Source organism: Sebastes fasciatus, chromosome 10, assembly GCF_043250625.1.
Source record: "Sebastes fasciatus isolate fSebFas1 chromosome 10, fSebFas1.pri, whole genome shotgun sequence".
Classification (NCBI taxonomy): Eukaryota; Metazoa; Chordata; class Actinopteri; order Perciformes; family Sebastidae; genus Sebastes; species Sebastes fasciatus.
Window position 1 is genome coordinate 28,583,320 of NC_133804.1, and position 26,023 is coordinate 28,609,342.

A 26,023-nucleotide genomic window follows, 5' to 3' on the forward strand; every position below is an offset into this window, starting at 1 on the left:
TTTAATTTATTTCAGATACGCTGGTTCCAGTGACCACAGTTCTACTTGGTGAACCTGCAACCTTCACGTGTGCTCTGCCGAACATTGTGATCAACCGTAGAGAGATCCACTGGTACAAGCAGAGTGCCAGGGAGACTCTGCAATTAATGGTGACGCTGCATACATCTGCAATACCTGAGAATGCACCAGAGTATGCACCGCAGTTTTCTGAATCAAGATTGGAGGTAAACATTGATAACAATTTTAGCAACCTGACCATTCTGAGGACAATCCAAGAAGATGAGGGACTGTATCACTGTGAAATCAGAGGTCGGTGGAAAAGTCCTGAATGGAGTGGGACATATTTGTCACTAAAAGGTAATCATGTGGTCTACTTTTATAAAGTTTTCCAAATGTTTAAGACACTGTTCTAAAGTTTAAGAAAAAATAACTGTTGTAAGTGTCATAAGCTTGTTTTGAAAAATCAAAAAACTTCCAATGTCAATCCATTTAAATATACAGATACAGTTAATATACTAATTTCCAAATGTTTGTAATTACTCACTGATTTACTGACCACCAACTGTGTTGTTTTAATTATTTTAGAAAATAACCTTTTCGACCACTTTACTATGTTCCTTAAAGGGAGATTTGTCAAGTATTTAATACTCTTATCAACATGAAAGTGGGCAAATATGTTTGCATTATGTCAATGTATTTTATATATTTATTATTGGAAATCAATTAACAACACAAAAATATTACAAATATTGTCCAGAAACCCTCACAGGTACTGCATTTAGCATAAAAAATCAATCTAATTTTTCTTCGAGAACACGTGTGCTGGACAAAACAGCTCCACATTTGCTAAATATCTTGTCAAACTATTAAAGACATATTGAGATGTATGTAACTTCTTCTTAGGCTTTCAAAATAAAGTTGGAAATCTTTTTAACACAGTTTTGTATGATGCAGGAAACACTCGGAGGACATCAAACTGTACGTCCACAGGTGGGACGATATTAATTGAAGACGGAACTAAAGTGGAAATCGGTATGATTTTGTGTTCAATAAGAAAAGTGATATTCAAAAAATGTTAATAACATCATCATTAATACGTTTTTCTTTTTTCTTTATTATTTAGAGCGAACAGCAAGATATGAATTTATTGCACTGGTGATAGCAACAGTGTGCTTGGTCATTTCGGTGATTGGAAACATCGTTTTCATCTGTTGCCGAACTTCAAGAGCAGTATGTTCACAATTTAAAGGTGAGTGTTGTTGACCAAGTAAAAGATGTTAATACTCCGATGGTTTCACTTCATATAGTGTAAGAAGTGTTACATCATGCAAGACAGGACGAACCTCAACCTTATGTTGTTGGATAAAATAATAGATATCAGTAGAAATATTTTGCATATTAATAATGAATGAATGATCAGCAAACATCTGTTACACGATTTCTCCATATTGCTGTTTGTTCCATGTGTCTCATTGACCTTTACCTTTACAGTACACAATGTCAATAATTGAGGAAAAAACGTTATGACTTTTATTTTATTAACATGTTGAAGGGGCTGTTTGTAACACGTATAAATCAATCCGGGTCGGTGTCCATGCATGCTCACATGTGGCTACGCTGTTCAGACTCAGACTCAAACACAAACTACATGGAAGCACCAAAGCCGCAAATTAATCACACATTTTTTTGTCTGTTCAAAATGTACCTTAAAAGGAAGATTCATCAACATGTGAGTGGGCAAATATGCTTCTTTTTGCAAATGTATGTATATATTTATTATTGGAAATCAATTAACAACACAAAACAATGACAGATATTAACTTTGGAGCGTTATTTAGCCTCCTTCGTGACAAGCTAATATGACACGGCTAGAACTGAAGACAATTTCACCATGAAGCATTTAGGGATACATTCAGTAGTAGGAATAGTAACACAACTAAAGGGAACCCACAACATTTACAGTCAGAGGTCAGTACTATTACTACTAAACCACAGTTTCGTCGTGGACTCACATTCACATTCAGCATTTAACTTGAGAGTACGGGCTTCACTAGATATAACTTTGCGGTTTTAGCGCTTCCGTGTAGTTTGTGTTGGAGTCTTGTCTGAACAGCGTAGCCACATGCGAGCGCGCATGGGACACCGACCCGGATTGATTTATACATGTAAGAAGTTACAAATAGTCCCTTTAATTAAAGCCTGTTGTACCAGCTGAGGATCTGTATTGAAAAGTCAAATTAAGAACATAATATTCCTGTTTTCATTCATTAGGAATAGAAAGCGTCGCTTCGCAAGCGAGACATGACAACTCGAGCCTACCGCTACATGATTTTGTAAGTAATGATACCAAATTACATTATTGGTTATTTCTTTAACATAATTCCCAACAGCACCATATAACAACATGAATATATAATGAACCTTTATTTGCTGCACAGACTGAAGGTGGACCTGAGCTGAACTACGCTGCGTTGCATTTCTCTGGAAAGAAAGCCACAAGAGGAAGGAAGAAGAGAGAGTTAAACACTGAAGAGAGTGTGTACTCTCAAGTTAAATGTTGAATGTGAATGTGAGTCCACAACGAAACTGTGGTTTAGTAGTAATAGTACTGACCTCTGACTGTAAATGTTGTGGGTTCCCTTTAGTTGTGTTACTATTCCTACTACTGAATGTATCCCTAAATGCTTCATGGTGAAAATGTCTTCAGTTCTAACTGTGTCATACTAGCTTGTCACGAAGGAGGCTAAATAACGCTCCAAAGTTTCGCCAAACTTTGGCTAGGAAAAACTGGCATGGACATTTTCAAAGGGGTCCCTTGACCTCTGACCTCAAGATATAGTCAAATCAGCACACTGACACACTGACAGCTGTTGTTTCCTGTTGGGCTGCAGTTTGCCATGTTATGATTTGAGCATATGTTTTATGCTAAATGCAGTACCTGTGAGGCTTCTGGACAATATTTTTCATTGTTTTGTGATGTTAATTGATTTCCAATAATAAATATATACATACATTTGCATTAAACAGCATATTTGCACACTCCCATGTTGATGAATCTCCCTCTTAAGGTACATTTTGAACAGATAAGAAAATGTGCGATTAATGTGTGATTAATCTCGATTAACTATGGACAATCATGCGATTAATTGTGATTAAATATTTTACTTGATTGACAGCCCTAGTGTGAATGGAGAAGAATGAGGTGAAAGGCTTCACAAAGACCAGGATGAGACCAGTGTGACAGGAAGTGCACATTTGAATGTTTATTCTGTGATAACCAATCAGATGCATTTGTCAATGTGACATACATTTTAGTGGCCACCTCCTTTACTCACTCAAATACCACGCAAGTTTCCGAAGAAGAGACAATTTCAAGATGATCCTGTTCTGGGTTACACTGCTTGTTCTTCATCGAGGATGTAAGTGCAAACAATTCAGTTAAGACTTTGCATGCCAACATGGAGGTTTTTGCATGATACATTTTATACTGTACATCATAAACTAATTGTCATTTATTGTTTCACATAATGTTTTCATTTATTTCAGATACGCTGGTTCCAGTGACCACAGTTCTACTTGGTGAACCTGCAACCTTCACGTGTGCTCTGCCGAACATTGTGATCACCCGTAGAGAGATCAACTGGTACAAGCAGAGTGCCAGGGAGACACTGCAATTAATGGTGACGCTGCGTACATCTGCAAAACATGAGTATGAACCAGAGTATGCACCGCAGTTCTCTGAATCAAGATTGGAGGTAAACAATGATGACAGTTTTAGCAACCTGACCATTCTGAGGACAATCCAAGAAGATGACGGACTGTATCACTGTGAAATCGCAGAGTGGATGACAAATCCTGAATGGAGTGGGACATATCTGTCACTAAAAGGTAATCATGTGGTCTACTTTTATAAAGTTTTGCAAATGCTTCAGACACTGTTCTAAAGCCGCACTGTTGATGTTTAAGAAAAAATAACAGTTTTAAGTGTCATAAGCTTGTTTAGAAAAATCTAAAAATCTTCCAATGTTAATCCAATTAAATATACAGATACAGTTAATCTACTTATTTACAAATGTTTGTAATTACTCACTGATTTACTGATCACCAGCTGTGTTGTCTTAATTATTTTAGAAAATAACCTTTTAAACCGCTTTACTCTAACAGTAGGACTGTCGATGGATTAAAATATTTAATTACCATTAATCGCAAATTACTAAAAAATTGTATCTGTTTAAAATGTACTTTAATTTGTCAAGTATTTGCATTATGCAAAATGTATGTAATATTTATTATTGGAAATCGATTAACAACAAAAAACAATGACAGATATTACCCATAGAACCCATTTCCATTCACATATCTTTAGCTCAGAGGTCAAGGGACCCCTTTGAATATGGGTCATGCCAGTTTTTCGTCACCAAAATTTTGCATAGGTTTGGAGCATTATTTAACCTTCTTTGCGACAAGCTAGTATGACATGGTGGTACAAATGGATTCATTCGGTTTTCTAGCTTCATATGATCCCAGTATCTTCACTCTAGCTTTAATACTGAGCCCGCTACAACCTAAAAGCCTTAAGTTGCGTTAATGCGTTAAAGATATTAGCCCTAACTTAAAAGTGTTGCTTTTGTCTATATTGTGGCTCCGATCAAAACGATCAAATTTTTCTTTGAGAACACGTGTGCTGGACAAAAAAAGTTCCACATTTGCTAAATATCTTGTCAAACTATTAAAGACATATTGAGACATATCTAACTTCTTGTTAGGCTTTGAAAATGAAGTTTGAAATCTTTTTAACACAGTTTTGTATGATGCAGGAAACACTCGGAGGACATCAAACTGTACGTCCACAGGTGGGACGATATTAATTGGAGATGGAACTAAAGTGGAAATCGGTATGATTTTGTGTTCAATACTGGAAGTGACATTCAAAAAATGTTAATAGCATCATCATCAATACGTTTTATTTTTTTCTTTATTATCTAGAGCGAACAGCAAGATATGAATTTATTGCGCTGGTGATAGCAACAGTGTGCTTGGTCATTTCTGTGATTGGAAACATCGTTTTCATCTGTTGCCGAACTTCAAGACCAGTAGGTTCACGATTTAAAGGTAAGTGTTGTTGATGTTACACCACTCACACACACGGTTTGGTGTAGAAGAGAGAGTTCAACTTTTATTAATTCACCGGCAGAACTGGCAAAACAAAACTAGCTGTCGATGCAGCACCGGGCACACACACTTCACAGACCAAGGGCTCCGTCTAACAACAGAAACTTCTTCTTCTTCGCTGGTAATCATTTACGACAGAGAGTTTCACCCTGCCCCCTGCTGGCGGTTGTAAATATACATACTTAAACAAAAGACTGAATATTACAGCATATTACTGAATGAAATGTTAGATAAATGTAACTAGGAATATAATATAAAAAATTATATTTCTTTCAGGTGCTACATTGACAAAGTCAAAAATGTTAATACTCCGATGGTTTTACTTCATATAGTGTAAGAAGTGTAACATCATGCAAGACAGGACGAAACTCAACCTCATGTTGTTGGATAAAATAATAGATATCAGTAGAAATCTATTATTTTGCATATTAACAATGAATGAATGATCAGCAAATATCTGTTGCACGATTTCTCCATATTGCTGTTTGTTCCATGTTTCTCATTGACCTTTACCCTTGTAGTACTCAATATCAATAATTGAGGAAAAAAAGTTATGACTTTTATTTTATTAACATGTTAAAGGGACTGTTTGTAAGAATCAGAAATGCTTGTTAACAGCGACACCTGTGGCCGTTAAGTCAACGAAAGTCAGCGTGGGGCTCGCACTTGTGCTCGCTCTGAATAGACATGAACGAGCATCGCTCAACACAGTGAGGCGACACACGTCAGCTAAAACCACAATATCACTCTATATTTCACCTGCTTGGCAGTAATGTTAGCTGAACAGACAAAGGTCTCTCCATGAATCAATGCTGATCCTAGTGTTGGCTTTTCCTGCTTCAGCCTCACGACTGCGGCCGGAGGAAACAGGGGAGACACCGGCACAAGGTCAGAGACGATAACGTTTCTCGCTGGGGAGCCCCGTCACTTCACAAGACACGGGAAACCTCTGTTGGTCTGGAGGAGCTGCAGCAGTTATTTCTGCACAAACGTCCACTGAACATTTACTAGATATTCTCAGAGCTACAAAGTCTTCTGCAGTGTGTAGTGTGCGTGCATGCACGAGAGGTGGAGCGAGCTGTGAGTGCAGGCAGCTAGAGGAGCAGAGCACAGCAGAAACTCCGTCCCTGGAGACCAAAGCTACGGTCTCCCCCGCGTCCTCCGACCGCAGCCAACACTGTTTTGCAAGACGGGCTTCACTAGATATAACTTTGCGGTTTTAGCGCTTCCGTGTAGTTTGTGTTGGAGTCTTGTCTGAACAGCGTAGCCACATGCGAGCGCGCATGGGACACCGACCCGGATTGATTTGTACGTGTAAGAAGTTACAAACAGTCCCTTTAATTAAAGCTTGTTGAACCAGCTGAGGATCTGTATTGAAAAGTCAGATTAAGAACATAATATTCCTGTTTTTATTCATTAGGAATAGAAAGCGCCGCTTCGCAAGCGAGACATGACAACTCAAGCCTACCGGTACATGATTTTGTAAGTAATGATACCAAATTACATTATTGGTTATTTCTTTAACATAATTCCCAACTGCACCATATAACAACATGAATATATAATGAACCTTTATTTGCTGCACAGACTGAAGGTGGACCTGAGCTGAACTACGCTGCGTTGCATTTCTCTGGAAAGAAAGCCACAAGAGGAAGGAAGAAGAGAGAGTTGAACACTGAAGAAAGTGTGTACTCTCAAGTTAAATGCTGAATGTGAATGTGTGTCCACAACGAAACTGTGGTTTAGTAGTAATAGTACTGACCTCTGACAATTATTGTCAATGTTGTGGGTTCCCTTCAGTTGTGTTACTATTCCTACTACTGAATGTATCCCTAAATGCTTCACGGTGAAAATGTCTTGAGTTCTAACTCTGTCATACTAGCTTGTCACGAAGGAGGCTAAATAACGCTCCAAAGTTAATATTTGTCATTGTTTTGTGTTGTTAATTGATTTCCAATAATAAATATATACATACATTTGCAAAAAACAAGCATATTTTACCACTCCCATGTTGATGAATCTTCCTTTTAAGGTACATTTTGAACAGATAAAAAAATGTGTGATTAATTTGCGATTAATTGCGATTAATCGCGATTAACTATGGACAATCATGTGATTAATTGTGATTAAATATTTTACTCGACTGACAGCCCTAGTGTGAATATAGAAGAATGAGGTGAAAGGCTTCACAAAGACCAGGATGAGACCAATGTGACAGGAAGTGCACATTTGAATGTTTATTCTGTGATAACCAATCAGATGCATTTGTCAATGTGACATACATTATAGTGGCCACCTCCTTTACTCACTCAAATACCACGCAAGTTTCTGAAGAAGAGACAATTTCAAGATGATCCTGTTATGGGTTACACTGCTTGTTCTTCATCGAGGATGTAAGTGCAAACAATTCAGTTAAGACTGTATGGATTTGGCAGTAACAGGTTTGGTTACTAGCAAATTAATTAATAAATAATAATAGTATTATTAATATTAATAAAGATTATCAATAAACATTAATAATAAACGGGGCACCACCCTGGAATCAGGGACCAATAACCAAAACGTTAATATAGTCTCATTAAATATACTAAACTATCAATTTGGAACGTTGATTAATAATTAAATTAATAACTATAACCAAAATGGATAGTAAAGGTTGAAGGATATCGGAGTTCTTGACATAGCAGAGGTTGGCATTATTCACTGTTGTACAACATTAAACAGACCAGCATGTATATTCCACAATCATTTATTTACAAGATAATAAAGGTGTAAAACACAATATTAATCTAACTAAATAACTGAACTAAACAAACCAAACAAAGAGTTTAAGCATGCGTGTGTGTGTGTGTGTGTGTGCGTGTGTGTGTGTGTGTGTGTGTGTGTGTGTGTGTGTGTGTGTGTGTGTGTGTGTGTATGTGTGTGTCTGTGAGAGAGAGAGAGAGAGAGAGAGAGAGAGAGGTAGAGAGACAAGATGGCTTCTTGTCTCAAGATGTCTGCCTACAGACAAAAGGGGCGAGCACTGTAAAACTACAAAGATGGCGGGATCAAAGATGGCCGCCAACATGGCACCACATGGCCTCTTTGTTCTTCGGAACACATGTGCTCAGGAAGGACAGAGAGTGGGGTGATGTGGGGGTTAAGATTATCTGAAGCTGTATGTTTATGTTTAACTAATTCACAGTTTATGTATATGATCTTAATGTGTGTCAGATAATGCAGTGGGTTAGAAAAGATGGTTAGTTTGCATGCAAGACCTTGTCTATGTGAAGCATAAACTAAACACATCAGATGTGGTGAAGCCAGCTACCCGTAACTACAAATAATATCACAACAGTGAAACTCAATGAATAACATTAATCATATCAATACAAGTAAATTTCTAGAAATCAAAGTTGAACAGTCTTGCTCAGCCATGTGCAATTGCTACTGCTAAGGTAAGCCCAGTACGTTACCAATCGATGGAAGAAAAGGGATTTGTAATTCCATGTGTTGAAGTTGTGGTTCCAAGTCAAAGATGTTGTCTTTGCTGTGCTCAAATCCAGTTGTGCAGATTGGAGGAAGCTGATCGCTCCAATACTTCTTCCCAGCAGCTTGATAGCTTGGTGCTAACTTCTTGCGGTTGTTGCTTGACGTTAGTAGGTAAAAAGACAGGCTCTCGCGTCTTCTGCTTTATAGGTTCCTTGTGTTCCTATGGCTGTTTCCTAACAGGCCATATATCAGAGAGCAGAGGTGCTTCTGGTCTGGAGAGCAGCAGCTCACCTCCACAGGTCAGGAGGTGAGAAGAAAGAGCAGAAAGAGGAGGAACAAAGAGATTCCTCTGGTTGTGTCCTGGGTGAATTTCACACCTATGTGTGATTGCTACAGTAGCCAATGGCTACTGAGCTGCATCCACAGCCAATGGCTGCATGACTCAAGGATCTTGAGAAGCGTAGTTCATTGTCTTTGCCACCAGTAATGGTGGGTCCCTACAAGACTTTGCATGCCAAATACATACATGAAGGTTTTTGCATGATACATTTTATTCTGTACATTATATAATAATAGTCATTTATTGTTTCACATATGTTTTCATTTATTTCAGATACGCTGGTTCCAGTGACCACAGTTCAACTTGGTGAACCTGCAACCTTCACGTGTGCTCTGCCGAACATTGGACTCACCCGTATAGAGATCAACTGGTAAAAGCAGAGTGCCAGGGAGACTCTGCAATTAATGGTGACGCTGCGTAAATCTGCAGAACTTGAGAATGCACCTGAGTATGCACCGCAGTTTTCTGAATCAAGATTGGAGGTAAACATTGATAACAATTTTAGCAACCTGACCATTCTGAGGACAATCCAAGAAGATGAGGGACTGTATCACTGTGAAATCACAGATCGGTGGAGCAATCCTGAATGGAATGGGACATATTTGTCACTAAAAGGTAATCATGTGGTCTACTTTTATAAAGTTTTGCAAATGTTTCAGACACTGTTCTAAAGTTTAAGAAAAAATAACTGTTTTAAGTGTCATAAGCTTGTTTTGAAAAATCTAAAAACCTTCCAATGTTAATCTAATTAAATATACAGATACAGTTAATCTACTTATTTCCTAATGTTTGTAATTACTTACTGATTTACTGACCACCAGCTGTGTTGTTTTAATTATTTTAGAAAATAACCTTTTAAACCACTTTACTATGTACCTTAAAGGGAGATTTGTCAAGTATTTAATACTCTTATCAACAAGAGAGTGGGCAAATATGTTTGCATTATGCAAATGTATGTCTATATTTATTATTGGAAATTGATTAACAACACAAAACAATGGCAAATATTTTCCAGAAACCGTCACAGGTACTGCATTTAGCATAAAAAATATGCTCAAATCCTAACATGGCAAACTCAAGCCCAACAGGCAACAACAGCTGTCAGTGTGTCAATAGATTCTTCAGGTATTCTAGCTTCATATGATGCCAGTATCTTCACTCTAGCTTTAATACTGAGCCCGCTACAATCTAAAAGTCTTAAGTTGCGTTAATGCGTTAAAGAAATTAGCACTAACTTAAAAGTGTTGCTTTTGTCTATATTGTAGCTCCGATCAAAACAATCAAATTTTTCTTTGAGAACACGTGTGCTGGACAAAACAGCTCCACATTTGCTAAATATCTTGTCAAACTATTAAAGACATATTGAGATATATGTAACTTCTTCTTAGGCTTTCAAAATAAAGTTGGAAATCTTTTTAACACAGTTTTGTATGATGCAGGAAACACTCGGAGGACATCAAACTGTACGTCCACAGGTGGGACAATATTAATTGGAGACGGAACTAAAATGGAAATCGGTATGATTTTGTGTTCAATACTGGAAGTGATATTCAAAAAATGTTAATAACATCATCATTAATAAGTTTTATTTTTTTCTTTATTATCTAGAGCAAACAGCAAGATATGAATTTATTGCGCTGGTGATAGCAACAGTGTGCTTGGTCATTTCTGTGATTGGAAACATCGTTTTCATCTGTTGCCGAACTTCAAGAGCAGTATGTTCACAATTTAAAGGTGAGTGTTGTTGACCAAGTCAAAAATGTTAATACTCTGATGGCTTTACTTCATAAAGTGTAAGAAGTGTTACATCATGCAAGACAGGACGAACCTCAACCTCATGTTGTTGGATAAAATAATAGATATCAGTAGAAATATTTTGCATATTAATAATGAATGAATGATCAGCAAACATCTGTTGCACGATTCTGTCATACTGCTGTTTGTTCCATGTGTCTCATTGACCTTTACCTTTATAGTACACAATGTCAATAATTGAGGAAAAAAATTACTTATTTTATTAACATGTAAATTAAAGCCTGTTGAACCAGCTGAGGATCTGTATTGAAAAGTCAAATTAAGAACATAATATTCCTGTTTTTATTCATTAGGAATAGAAAGCGCCGCTTCGCAAGCGAGACATGACAACTCGAGTTTACCGCTACATGATTTTGTAAGTAATGATACCAAATTACATTATTGGTTGTAATTTCTTTAACATAATTCCCAACTGCACCATATAACAGCATGAATATATAATGAGCCTTTCATTTGCTGCACAGACTGAAGGTGGACCTGAGCTGAACTACGCTGCGTTGCATTTCTCTGGAAAGAAAGCCACAAGAGGAAGGAAGAAGAGAGAGTTGAACACTGAAGAGAGTGTGTACTCTCAAGTTAAATGCTGAATGTGAATGTGAGTCCACAACGAAAATGTAGTTTAGTAGAAATAGTACTGACCTCTGACTGTAAATGTTGTGGGTTACCTTTAGTTGTGTTACTATTCCTACTACTGAATGTATCCCTAAATGCTTCATGGTGAAAATGTCTTCAGTTCTAACCGTGTCATACTAGCTTGTCACGACGGAGGCTAAATAACGCTCCAAAGTTAATATTTGTCATTGTTTTGTGTTGTTAATTGATTTCCAATAATAAATATATAAATACATTTGCATTAAGCAGCATATTTACCCACTCCCATGTTGATGAATCTTCCTTTTAAGGTACATTTTGAACAGATAAAAAAATGTGTGATTAATCTCGATTAACTATGGACAATCATGTGATTAATTGTGATTAAATATTTTACTCGACTGACAGCCCTAGTGTGAATGGAGAAGAATGAGGTGAAAGGCTTCACAAAGACCAGGATGAGACCAGTGTGACAGGAAGTCTACATTTGAATGTTTATTCTGTGATAACCAATCGGATGCATTTGTCAATGTGACATACATTATAGTGGCCACCTCCTTTACTCACTCAAATACCACGCAAGTTTCCGAAGAAGAGACAATTTGAAGATGATCCTGTTCTGGGTTACACTGCTTGTTCTTCATCGAGGATGTAAGTGCAAACAATTCAGTTCAGACTTTGCATGCCAACATGGAGGTTTTTGCATGATACATTTTATACTGTACATTATATACTAATTGTCATTTATTGTTTCACATATGTTTTCATTTATTTCAGATACGCTGGTTCCAGTGACCACAGTTCAACTTGGTGAATCTGCAACCTTCATGTGTGCTCTGCCGAACATTGAGGACACCCGTATAGCGATCCACTGGTACAAGCAGAGTACCAGGGAGACTCTGCAATTAATGGTGACGCTACGTAAATCTGCAATACCTGAGTATGCACCGCAGTTTTCTGAATCAAGATTGGGGGTGAACAATGATGACAATTTTAGCAACCTGACCATTCTGACGACAATCCAAGAAGATGAGGGACTGTATCACTGTGAAATCACACAATTGTGGAAAAATCCTGAATGGAGTGGGACATATCTGTTACTAAAAGGTAATCATGTGATCTACTTTTATAAAGTTTTGCAAATGCTTCAGACACTGTTCTAAAGCCGCATTGTTAATGTTTAAGAAAAAATAACTGTTTTAAGTGTCATAAGCTTGTTTTGAAAAATAAAAAAAAGTAAATCTAATTAAATATACAGATACAGTTAATCTACTTATTTCCAAATGTTTGTAATTACGTACTGATTTACTGACCACCAACTGTGTTGTTTGAATTATTTTAGAAAATAACCTTTTCAACCACTTTACTATGTACCTTAAAGGGAGATTTGTCAAGTATTTAATACTCTTATCAACATGAAAGTGGGCAAATATGTTTGCATTATGTAAATGTATGTATATATTTATCATTGGAAATCGATTAACAACACAATACAATGACAAATATTGTCCAGAAACCGTCACAGGTACTGCATTTAGCGTAAAAAATATGCTCAAATCCTAACATGGCAAACTCAAGCCCAACAGGCAACAACAGCTGTCAGTGTGTCAATAGATTCTTCAGGTATTCTAGCTTCATATGATGCCAGTATCTTCACTCTAGCTTTAATACTGAGCCCGCTACAATCTAAAAGTCTTAAGTTGCGTTAATGCGTTAAAGAAATTAGCACTAACTTAAAAGTGTTGCTTTTGTCTATATTGTAGCTCCGATCAAAACAATCAAATTTTTCTTTGAGAACACGTGTGCTGGACAAAACAGCTCCACATTTGCTAAATATCTTGTCAAACTATTAAAGACATATTGAGATATATGTAACTTCTTCTTAGGCTTTCAAAATAAAGTTGGAAATCTTTTTAACACAGTTTTGTATGATGCAGGAAACACTCGGAGGACATCAAACTGTACGTCCACAGGTGGGACGATACTAATTGGAGACGGAACTAAAATGGAAATCGGTATGATTTTGTGTTCAATACTGGAAGTGATATTCAAAAAATGTTAATAACATCATCATTAATAAGTTTTATTTTTTTCTTTATTATCTAGAGCAAACAGCAAGATATGAATTTATTGCGCTGGTGATAGCAACAGTGTGCTTGGTCATTTCTGTGATTGGAAACATCGTTTTCATCTGTTGCCGAACTTCAAGAGCAGTATGTTCACAATTTAAAGGTAAGTGTTGTTGACAAAGTCAAAAATGTTAATACTCTGATGGTTTTACTTCATATAGTGTAAGAAGTGTTACATCATGCAAGACAGGACGAACCTCAACCTCATGTTGTTGGATAAAATAATAGATATCAGTAGAAATATTTTGCATATTAATAATGAATGAATGATCAGCAAACATCTGCTGCACGATTTCTCCATATTGCTGTTTGTTCCCTGTGTCTCATTGACATTTACCTTTACAGTACACAATGTCAATAATTGAGGAAAAAAAGTTATGACTTTTATTTTATAAACATGTAAATTAAAGCTTGTTGAACCGGCTGCGGATCCGTATTGTAAAGTCAAATTAAGAAAATAAAATTCCTGTTTTTATTCATTAGGAATAGAAAGCGCCGCTTCGCAAGCGAGACATGACAACTCGAGTTTACCGCTACATGATTTTGTAAGTATGATACCAAATGACATTATTGGTTATTTCTTTAACATAATTCCCAACAGCACCATATAACAACATGAATATATAATGAGCCTTTATTTGCTGCACAGACTGCAGGTGGACCTGAGCTGAACTACGCTGCGTTGCATTTCTCTGGAAAGAAAGCCACAAGAGGAAGGAAGAAGAGAGAGTTGAACACTGAAGAGAGTGTGTACTCTCAAGTTAAATGCTGAATGTGAATGTGAGCCCACAACGAAACTGTGGTTCGTAGTAATAGTATTGATCTCTGACAATTATTGTAAATGTTGTGGGTTCCGTTCAGTTGTGTTACTATTCCTACTACTGAATGTATCCCTAAATGCTTCATGTTGAAAATGTCTTCAGTTCTAACTGTGTCATACTAGCTTGTCACGAAGGAGGCTAAATAACGCTCCAAAGTTTGGCCAAACTTTGGCGAGGAAAAACTGGCATGGACATTTTCAAAGGGGTCCCTTGACCTCTGACCTCAAGATATTTGAATGAAAATGGGTTCTATGGGTACCCACGAGTCTCCCCTTTACAGACATGCCCACTCTATGATAATCACATGCAGTTTGGGGCAAGTCATAGTCAAGTCAGCACACTGACACACTGACAGCTGTTGTTTCCTGTTGGGCTGCAGTTTGCCATGTTATGATTTGAGCATATGTTTTATGCTAAATGCAGTACCTGTGAGGCTTCTGGACAATATTTTTCATTGTTTTGTGTTGTTAATTGATTTCCAATAATAAATATATACATACATTTGCATTAAGCAGCATATTTGCACACTCCCATGTTGATGAATCTCCCTCTTAAGGTACATTTTGAACAGATAAGAAAATGTGCGATTAATGTGTGATTAATCTCGATTAACTATGGACAATCATGTGATTAATTGTGATTAACTATTTTACTCGATTGACAGACCTAGTGTGAATGGAGAAGAATGAGGTGAAAGGCTTCACAAAGACCAGGAATAGACCAATGTGACAGGAAGTGCACTTTTGAATGTTTATTCTGTGATAACCAATCGGATGCATTTGTCAATGTGACATACATTTTAGTGGCCACTTCCTTTACTCACTCAAATACCACGCAAGTTTCCGAAGAAGAGACAATTTCAAGATGATCCTGTTCTGGGTTACACTGCTTGTTCTTCATCGAGGATGTAAGTGCAAACAATTCAGTTCAGACTTTGCATGCCAACATGGAGGTTTTTGCATGATACATTTTATTCTGTACATTATATACTAATTGTCATTTATTGTTTCACATGTTTCATTTATTTCAGATACGCTGGTTCCAGTGACCACAGTTCAACTTGGTGAACCTGCAACCTTCACGTGTGCTCTGCCGAATATTGCGAACACCCGTATAGAGATCCACTGGTACAAGCAGAGTACCAGGGAGACTCTGCAATTAATGGTGACGCTGCGTAAATCTGCAGAACTTGAGAATGCACCAGAGTATGCACCGCAGTTTTCTGAATCAAGATTGGAGGTGAACAATGATAACAATTTTAGCAACCTGACCATTCTGAGGACAATCCAAGAAGATGAGGGACTGTATCACTGTGAAATCACAGATCGGTGGAGCAATCCTGAATGGAGTGGGACATATCTGTCACTAAAAGGTAATCATGTGGTCTACTTTTATAAAGTTTTGCAAATGCTTCAGACACGGCTCTAAAGCCGCACTGTTAATGTTTAAGAAAAAATAACAGTTTTAAGTGTCATAAGCTTGTTTTGAAAATTCAAAAAACTTCCAATGTTAATCCAATTAAATATACAGATACAGTTAATCTACTTATTTCCAAATGTTTGTAATTACTCTCTGATTAACTGACTACCAGCTGTGTTGTCTTAATTATTTTAGAAAATAACCTTTTAAACCACTTTACTATGTACCTTAAAGGGAGATTTGTCAAGATTTAATAATCTTATCAACAAGAGACTGGGCAAATATGTTTGCATTATGCAAATGTATGTATATATTTATCATTGGAAATCGATTAACAACACAAAACAATGACAAATATTGTCCAGAAACCCTCACAGGTACTGCATTTAGCATCAAAAATATGCTCAAATCCTAACATGGCAAACTCAAGCCCAACAGGCAACAACAGCTGTCAGTGTACCAATGGATTCTTCAGGTTTTCTAGCTTCATATGATGCCAGTATCTTCACTTTTGCTTTAATACTGAGCCCGCTACAACCTAAAAGTCTTAAGTTGTGTTAATGCGTTAAAGAAATTAGCCCTTACTAAAAGTGTTGCTTTTGTCTATATTGTAGCTCCGATCAAAATGATCTAATTTTTCTTTGAGAACACGTGTGCTGGACAAAACAGCTCCACATTTGCTAAATATCTTCACAAACTATTAAAGACATATTGAGACATATCTAACTTCTTCTTAGGCTTTCAAAATGAAGTTTGAAATCTTTTTAACACAGTTTTGTATGATGCAGGAAACACTCGGAGGACATCAAACTGTACGTCCACATGTGGGACGATATTAATTGGAGACGGAACTAAAGTGGAAATCGGTATGATTTTGTGTTCAATACTGGAAGTGACATTCAAAAAATGTTAATAACATCATCATTAATAAGTTTTATTTTTTTCTTTATTATTTAGAGCGAACAGCAAGATATGAATTTATTGCGCTGGTGATAGCAACAGTGTGCTTGGTCATTTCTGTGATTGCAAACATCGTTTTCATCTGTTGCCGAACTTCAAGACCAGTGTGTTCACAATTTAAAGGTGAGTGTTGTTGACCAAGTCAAAAATGTTAATACTCCGATGGCTTTACTTCATAAAGTGTAAGAAGTGTAACGTCATGCAAGACAGGACGAACCTCAACCTCATGTTGTTGGATAAAATAATAGATATCAGTAGAAGTCTGTTATTTGCATATTAATAATGAATGAATGATCAGCAAACATCTGTTACACGATTTCTCCATATTGCTGTTTGTTCCATGTGTCTCATTGACCTTTACCTTTATAGTACACAATGTCAATAATTGAGGAAAACATTTTTTTTAAGAAAGACTTTTATTTTATTAACATGTAAATTAAAGCTTGTTGAACCAGCTGAGGATCTGTATTGAAAAGTCAGATTAAGAACATAATATTCCTGTTTTCATTCATTAGGAATAGAAAGCGCCGCTTCGCAAGCGAGACATGACAACTCAAGCCTACAGCTACATGATTTTGTAAGTAATGATACCAAATTACTTTATTGGTTATTTCTTTAACATAATTCCCACCAGCACCATATAACAACATGAATATATAATGAGCCTTTCATTTGCTGCACAGACTGAAGGTGGACCTGAGCTGAACTACGCTGCGTTGCATTTCTCTGGAAAGAAAGCCACAAGAGGAAGGAAGAAGAGAGTTGAACACTGAAGAGAGTGTGTACTCTCAAGTTAAATGCTGAATGTGAATGTGAGTCCACAACGAAACTGTAGTTTAGTAGTAATAGTACTGACCTCTGACTGTAAATGTTGTGGTTTCCCCTCAGTTGTGTTACTATTCCTACTACTGAATGTATCCCTAAATGCTTCATGGTGAAAATGTCTTCAGTTCTAACCGTGTCATACTAGCTTGTCACAAAGGAGTCATGAAGGAGGCTAAATAACGCTCCAAAGTTACGCCAAACTTTGGCGAGGAAAAACTCATGGCAATGTACAAAGGAGTCCCTTGACCTCTGACCTCAAGATATGTGAATGAAAATGGGTTCTATGGGTACCCACAAGTCTCCCCTTTACAGACATGCCAGTTTGCCATGTTATGATTTGAGCATATTTTGTATGCTAAATGCAGTACCTGTGAGGGTTTCTGGACAATATTTGTCATTGTTCTGTGTTGTAAATTGATTTCCAATAATAAATATATACATACATTTATACATCATAAAGAAATCATATTTGCCCACTCCCATGTTGATAAGAGTATTAAATACCTGACAAATCTCCCTTTTTTAGGTACATTTTGACAGATAAAAACTGTGTGATTAATTTGTGATTAATCGCGATTAACTATTTTAATCGATTGACAGCCCTAATATTTAGATGTATATTTAGTTATTTATTTCAGTCTTCATTGTAATCATAGACTTGCTCCTAGAAAATTCTTTGAACTACGACGTTTTCTTAGAAGTTCCCCTTACAGTTGAGTCCGAAGGTGGTAGTTAAGCCACGCCTCAGCAAGGGGAGCCACATGCGAGCAGGTGACCACACATCCTGTTCATCACATTGGCAAACCGCTATAAAGGTGTTACACAGATGGGAAGGTGCCAACGGCGGCCGTAACACCCTTCCCCCTAAGGCATAAACCGATCGGCTTTATAACCTAGTAAATCACACATGATATCTAACTAGAAATCTGGACAAAGTATTGGCCAAAATGTTTTCTGAACTTTTATTTTGATGAATTTCTAGACGACAGTCGTACACTCAGAGCCCACTTCATGAGTTGCTATTTATGCTTATACACATGAGGTAAACGACGAGAGGGAGATCAGCAAAGACTGACAGGCGAATGACTCGATCTAACCTACATTCAAACTGTCGGAATGCTACGAACGAAACAAGGGTTTTCTTTGGGAAAAGTTAGGGACCTGCTGTACAGTTAATTAAAATGAACTGTACAGCAGGTGTCTTTATCAAACAAAATAAATGATGAGTAATTATTCAAAAAAGTGTTTAATGATACAATATAACATCATATATAAAGAACATAGATGGATTTTCTCTTTAATGGAAACATTTTTCTTACATTCATTTAAGATTTCATTCAGATTTTGAGTAATTATTCAAGCACTAATAATAATAAAACAATAATAAATATCTATACTTTGTTTTGACCAGGCAACATCACAAAACATAAATGCTTTCTCTATCCTAAACAAATATTTCTGATTTTGCTTTTAACAATAACATTATCTGTTTGATTTAATATAAGTTCACAATCTCTCATTTAATTCACCTAAACAGGAATCACAGCTTCGTGGAAATTATTTTCTGTGACAATGAACATATGAGATGTTCATTCTTCATGGTCACATCCCTTCACTGATGCCAGAGTACAGACAGTCCGCTGGTAACTCCCTGTTAGTCCTCCATCTTTTAGTTTGTCTTGAGGGGAAATCCAGCGCTATGTAGTTCGGTGCCGCCGCTTCACCATCCTGCACATGACAATTATGATTGTTAGATGTTAGAGCCGTAATACCACAACCAATTAATGCTGGATTTAATATTAAACATTGAAAGTTGTGCCATCCAATGTGCTGTAAAGGATCCAAAGATTGCTGTTAGTTAGTCTAGAGTTTTGTTGAAGATAATGCAGGCGAAGCAATTACGTTTTTCATTACAATATAATTTGGAAACCAGTTTGGTAGCCTATAAATGTAATTTCTAGACGACAGGGTTGTGTGAGGAGCTGCATCTGCTTAGAGAGTTCTTTAAGAAGCAAAAATAACGAGCTGCAATTAACATTTATTTACAATAAATATATGACGGATGGAGATTTTCCTTCCAAGAACAAATATCAGACCTTTCAGCAAGTGCACAAAAACAACATATGTTTACATTCAAGTGACAAAGCCCTCCAGCAGCATCAGTATTTATGACTCATTTCTATCAGGAGCAAAGGAGGAAGTAGTGTGATGCAGATAAAGGAGGCAGGGGTGGGTCAACAAAATGTCAGACTTTAAAGCACGACACAGATGTGACAAGTTGACATAGTCTGTTTTTTTCCCACTATGACTAAGATTGTTCCATAACCTTAACCAAGTGTTTCCTATTGTCCCCTAACCTTTGCAAAATGTTTATTTTAACAATAACCATGACGTTTTACTTGCTCTAACCAAGTTGTTTCAGTGCCATAACCTCACCAAACCTTAGCCACTGCTGTGTAAGATCAGAATTAGTGTTGTCCTGTATATGTGTCTCGTTCTGGAGGGCATGGACCGACATATTTTGTGTTTTAATTTGGAGGACTTGTTGGATGGATGCCAGGTGTGTTCTGTGTGTTTTTATCCTGTCAATCTGCATTGACTTTGCCATCCATGGCATGAATCCAATGTAGAATAACCATACATTATGATTAAATTCTAATTGTGCATTAGTCAAATGACATTTAAATTGTATTTACCAAAATACTTAGTTGATCCTCAGCTGATCTGTCATGTTGAGCATTATTGGAAGCTTCTCCTGTTAATGAAAGAAAGACATTAAGGACAATAAAGTTATTGTTAGCAAGTAATCTCAGGACTACCAACTTCTCCAGTCACAACCCCACATTTTAACCTTTCACTGGCTTTATTGCATTACTGTGTGTAACAAAACTTTAAAAAAAACACGAGGACACAGATGAGCAGTATAAAGTAATCTGTTGAAAATGTACCTTAAAGGGAGATTTGTCAAGTATTTAATACTCTTATCAACGGGGAGTGGGACTTATGGGAGTGGGCAAATATGCTGCTTTATACTAATTTATGTATATATTTATTATTGGAAAACAATTAACAACACAAAACAATGACAAATATTGTCCAGTAACCCTCACAGGTACTGCATTTATCATAAAAAAATATGCTCAAATCATAACATGGCAAACTGCAGCCCAACAGGCAACAACAGCTGTCAGTGTGTCAGTGTGCTGACTTGACTACGACTTGCCCCAAACTGCATGTGATTATCATAAAGTGGGCATGTCTGTAAAGGGGAGACAGTGTTGGCACCTGATTTGGATCAAATAATCCATGCACACACGATGGACCTACCTTTGCAATGTTCACAAACTGGCTTTCGATTTCTGAAGATAATTAGAGTACCAATCACGATCACACAGCAGGCCAGCAGCGTCCCAAGCACAATGAGGGATGTGCACACTTCTTGTCCTGGAAGGAGAAAAAAATCCCAAAGAGACACTTAATCAACTATTAACTAAAATAGAATTGCTTTTACATGGTTAATAATTAACGATAGTCGTCTATATCTACATAACTGACTATGAACTAACTAACTAAGATGAGAACGTGTTGGGGAACCATGTGTGGGGGACTGCGGCTGAGGAGGTAGAGAGAGTCGTCCATTAATCACAGGGTTGACAAGGTCGGATTAAAATTTGAATTTGTCCCAAAATTAAATACTAACCAGCAAATGTTAGCATGCTATAATGTTAAACTAAAATGGTGAACATGATAAACATTGTACTTGCTAAACATGAGCATGTTAGCTTTTCCATTGTGAGTATGATGGCATTTAACTCAAAGTATCACTGTGCCTTAGTACAGCCTCAAAGAGCTGCTAGCCCGGCTGAAGACTTGTAGTCTTGTTTAGTTTCTGTTTTTATTTAGATTGCGTGGTTTTCTATAAATGTTTTATGTTATTTTAAGCAAAACATTTCAGTTTGACCTCCACAGAGTTCAGGATGTAAAACTAAACTAACACAATTAACCTGCATGTACTCTTCTTTTCCACCAAACTAGTTTTAAAAAAAGGAATGAAAAAGTATTGAACATAAATAAATAAACTGAATCAATATTCTCTCACGAGAACACTTATGTTTAATTTTACCCACATTGACAAGTTAGACGGCCCACTCACACAAAAAAGGTAAGGCCATTGTAATTTCAGGAAGTTCAAGAAAAAGTTACCACAGAGGTGGATACAAACAGGTTGTTTACACACACCGTTCGTAGCTATACCTACGAAAAAGAATGCACTATAATTCATATAAATATCCCACAAAATCGATTTGGATGTAATCCACGTAATTGTGAACCAGGAAGTATAAAAAGCGTCAAACCAGCCTGTTCCCATTCCCAGGGCGTTAAATACAGAGGCTTTGTCACGGCCGTCGCCGTGTGTTACCGCTGCATAAGGGACCCTTTAGCGCCGGTATGAAACGCATCGGGCGTTCCATTAAATATAATGTAAATCCATCTGTGGCAACAGTAAACGCTCATAGAGAGTACGCCAGGAGTGTGGTGACGTAGATTAAAGAGCAAAAAGAAATACACCGGGCGGACTGGAGGGGCGGTGGATGGGTCCAACAAACACAAGGCTTTCCCGCTGGATTTAACATTATAGACATGACAACTGACTATTTGTTTAACAAATTAGCCACAAATTCACAGACTGACCATACACGGTCCAGACATATACTCAGGTTTTGACCAAGTCTTGTTTAGGCAGCAGTTTGCATTGTAGGTGCTCCCGTTATCAACACCTCACTGACACATAGTCACAACAAAAATGATCATATAAACTGCACAAGAGAGCGGCAGAGAGGCCTCGACGGGACAAAGAATACCACAGGAAATGGAGAAAAAATGCACACACATAGAAATAACAGAGAAGAAGAGTAGCGGAAGCAGCCAAGCCTCATGTCCCATGAAAGGACTGCACTACAGACGCATTACGTAAGTGTCCACCGCAAGTGGCCTGAATATAGCATGAACTAATTCAGTGGTTTCTAACCTTCGTGGTTTGTGAGCCTTTGAAACACAAAATCGACTCACCGCTCCTCAACGAAGATTACAGACACTGTTTCTAACTGTGAGCACTTCGAGCTGATCTAATCTGAATCATTTTTAGAGGCCTGACGAGATAAAACTATTCAATACTTTACAAGAAAAAAGGCAAAGGCAGGAGAATGTTTTTTGGTTTCTCTTTCCTATTATCAACACTGCACTTAGATAGCAACAGAATAATAATCAATAGAGATGCATTATGATTTAAACAACGTACTTGTTTCCACTTTAGTTCCTTCACCAAACAGGATCTCTCCACATGTGACCACAGCACAGTAGTAAGTCCCGGTATCAGAGGAGTTCTGTATAGTTTTGGACAGACTGTAGTCACAACTTCTTTCCTCTTCTTCATCACTGTGAGCGTAAATGATGCCGGGATGAGATTCTCCAGATCCAGATCTGAACCAGTACACATCCTGTTTACCTGGACACTGATCTGTGTTTTCTTTGTTCTTGGAGAGAAGTGAACACTGGAGAGTCACTGAGTCGCCCGGCTGGACCGACTCAGTGTCCGGAATTTGTTTCACGTGGAAAGATTTCTGCTGATTTTTATGATCTGTGTGATTCACAAAAAGGCAGTTAATGTTTATGATATAATGGATTGTTTGGTATTGACAAAGCAGCAAAAAAAGCACACTGAAATTAAACATATCTTACCATTTACAGCCAAAAGTGTGCCATTAACAAATTTCATCTCGTATGCTGATCCTGCTTGACAGAAGTATGTTGCTTCATCGTCTTTGCTGACATTTCTGATGTCAAGAACATACTCAGAGCTCACTTTTTTGATTGTGAATCTTGAGTTGACGAATTGTCCTTTAAGTGTTACTTTGTCAAAAGTTCCTGCTGCAACTGTTTGGACCATATATCCAGGCTTCAGCTTATACCAGTAAAACAACCCGGCTTCATTTTCAACGAATGTACACATCAGAGTAAAATCATCACCAAGTTGAAGCACAGTCAAAGCGATCTGTTGAGGGACCTCTTCAGTTTGAATCAGGGCTGAAGAAAAGAGACAAAAACAGTCTCAAAAAACAGGACAAAAACTGTGAACAATGTGTAACAAAAGACAAATTACATACAAATAATACCTATAATACAATTTGTCATATTTTTACACAAAACAAACTTTACAGTAGAACTCATTTTAAAGTAGAAAAGTGAAGTTGCACTCACACACTGTACTTAGAAGTATCAAAGCAGCCAGTCTTCCGATCATTGTTGTACAGAGACCTTCTCTTGCGCAACTGGTGCTTTCCCACTCAAATGGAAGATTTAGTCACAAGGAGTTCAAGGTTTTCAAAGTGGAAATCATACTGATTGGCTGAAACACAGTAAATGTACTTCCTGTTAAATTTGGCCAGCCAATGACCCATCTTCAGTGAATCCAAGCCGCACACTTCTTCTTTTGTTTTTTCACAGATACAGTAGCTAATGATTCTAAAGCAACATAATCATGACTGAAAAACTGTGTTATATATGAAACAATCATACATAAATACATAAACTATTTTAAAACTTTTTTAGTTTCTGTATGATGTCCAATTTGTGACGCTATAAGCACACAGGGATGACTTTAATATGATTTACAACTTACTCAACTTAATCAAGAACAGAACTGAGACATAACTAGACAAATAGCCTGGACTTGCAGACACCAGAGATATCTGCTTGTATTCATCTTGTAGTGCATAACAATAATTACTTATTCCTACAAAGTCATACAGTAGTATCAGAGTAAAGGCAGTAAATAGATAAATGGAAAATCTAGGGTTGTTTTGGTCTCAGTCGACTCAGATTTCTTTAGTCGATCAGTCATTTTTTCAATGTTTTTTTCATACTGAATGATTTATTTCCAGGAAACTTATGAGCACATCTCTGGTAAACACAAGATTTAAAGTGTTGCTTTTGTGTGATTCTTTGTGGAGAAACTGGATTAGTCGACAAAATCGTACAAGTGTTCGTCGACCAAGAATTTATCTGGTCGAGGAAGGAATCAAAGACATGATATGTATAATACTCATAATCATTTAACTAAAGAAGTGTTTTTGGTTAAATTCACCACGTGTTCACTGTAACTGTAGTGGAGCATCATAATTTGAAGCACTGGGCTACGCAGTGCGTTAGAAAGTGTCGCCACGCTAACGGTCAAAGTGTTGACAGAGCTAAAAGTGTTAACCCGAAGGGGAACCGGAGGCGTGAGTCATCTAGCTGCTACGTTAGCACGACGGTAGCGGTTTGGCTAGAAAGACACAACAACTAACCATAATATCTCTATAACTACATTTATGATCAAATTCTGTAATGTTCTATTACACAGACCGGTGACCGTTATGGAAAGTTAAAGTAACATCTCCTCTCCCGTACAATTCCTGAGCCTCCGGCTGTGTGACTACTTCACTCAGAGCAGCTGTCAATCATGACGTCTCACCACCTTTTTATAGCGTGAAATATCAAATTAAAAACAAATTTATCAGAAAAATGAACCTTTGAAAATACATCAGCATGATAAGAACTACTTTGACTTTTTAGTTTGACCCATGTCACATCCGCTAACATGGAGGGGGCGGGAGTTATGACCTGTGACTGAGAAGAACTCTCCCATTTCTCAACAACTAAAGAAGAGGAAACTCACACCCCCAACTGCTGCAGTGGAAACACTCTGTGGTATCACTGCCCAGGTGTGTGTGTCTGTGTGTGTGTGTGTGTGTGTGTGTGTGTTTCTGTGTGTGTTCCTGCAAGCTGCTATTTATAAATGCTTTAAAAGTGTTGGCCTCTGCTCTGGCACCCTTGCCCACCGGGCTTTCAAGTAACTACTAGTGTAAACGCATCCGTGTCAATATTAACCACTCAGAGAAAGTGGTCGGGGAGTGTGGTGAGGTAGTTTTTTAAGAGCAAAAAAACCACACAATAGGGCGACAAACACAGGGCCCTTTGTCTTTGTGTTCACATTAAGTTTCACTTTCACTTTACAAACGTAGAAAGTTTAAGCCAAACCATGATGTTTTTTCCTAAACCTAACTAAGTGGATGTGTTGCCTAAATCTAAAGAAGTGTTTTTAGTGTGTTTTTAATGTGTTTACTGTGTTTGTATTCACCACGTGTTCACTGTAACTAGTGGAGCGTCATAATTTGAAGCACTACCCAGTGCGTTAGAAAGTGTCGCCATGGGGTCCTGACAAAGCGTCAGTATGTGACGAGTTTGGATGAGAATGGCCGACCCGGCGATGTGAACAAAGCATAGAGAAACTCGGATTACAACACACACAGAGTGAGAAGATTTGTCTGAGGGGAGGCCCACAGTCTCAGACTTTCAAACTGTTGTAAACCATTATCTTGATTTGAATTTGGTTAAATTTGTCAATATCCTCATAATAATAGATACTAAAATGACTTATG

General features: G+C 37.3%; 3 protein-coding genes and 1 long non-coding RNA gene across 4 annotated transcripts in view; 3 read left to right on the top strand and 1 right to left on the bottom strand.

Moving 5' to 3' along the window:
- LOC141775662 (uncharacterized) overlaps positions 1-2,747 on the top strand; it is a 53,625-nt gene extending 50,878 nt beyond the window's left edge. Inside the window, exons 6-8 of the mRNA XM_074649252.1 lie at positions 1,124-1,249; positions 2,272-2,333; positions 2,439-2,747. Coding sequence (XP_074505353.1) covers positions 1,124-1,249; positions 2,272-2,333; positions 2,439-2,561 — 311 coding nt within the window. The 3' untranslated portion in view covers positions 2,562-2,747. The remainder of the gene's footprint in view (positions 1-1,123; positions 1,250-2,271; positions 2,334-2,438) is intronic.
- Positions 2,748-4,817: 2,070 nt separating this feature from the next.
- Positions 4,818-5,113, top strand: LOC141775667 (uncharacterized). The gene is made up of 2 exons (XR_012595648.1): positions 4,818-4,895; positions 4,987-5,113. It is a non-coding gene; the product is annotated as an uncharacterized LOC141775667 (long non-coding RNA).
- A 10,028-nt stretch (positions 5,114-15,141) lies between these two features.
- Positions 15,142-17,955, top strand: LOC141774865 (uncharacterized). Its single transcript, XM_074647679.1, has 6 exons — positions 15,142-15,246; positions 15,370-15,711; positions 16,547-16,624; positions 16,716-16,841; positions 17,234-17,295; positions 17,402-17,955. Exons 1-6 carry the CDS (start codon positions 15,204-15,206, stop codon positions 17,489-17,491), a joined length of 741 nt encoding a protein of 246 aa, XP_074503780.1. The 5' UTR covers positions 15,142-15,203; the 3' UTR covers positions 17,492-17,955.
- Positions 17,956-18,427: 472 nt separating this feature from the next.
- Positions 18,428-23,877, bottom strand: LOC141775668 (uncharacterized). Its single transcript, XM_074649258.1, has 6 exons — positions 23,802-23,877; positions 23,283-23,627; positions 22,843-23,181; positions 20,871-20,987; positions 20,240-20,298; positions 18,428-19,271 (listed from the first exon to the last, which is right to left on the bottom strand). Exons 1-6 carry the CDS (start codon positions 23,842-23,844, stop codon positions 19,146-19,148), a joined length of 1,029 nt encoding a protein of 342 aa, XP_074505359.1. The 5' UTR covers positions 23,845-23,877; the 3' UTR covers positions 18,428-19,145.
- Positions 23,878-26,023: the final 2,146 nt, after the last annotated feature.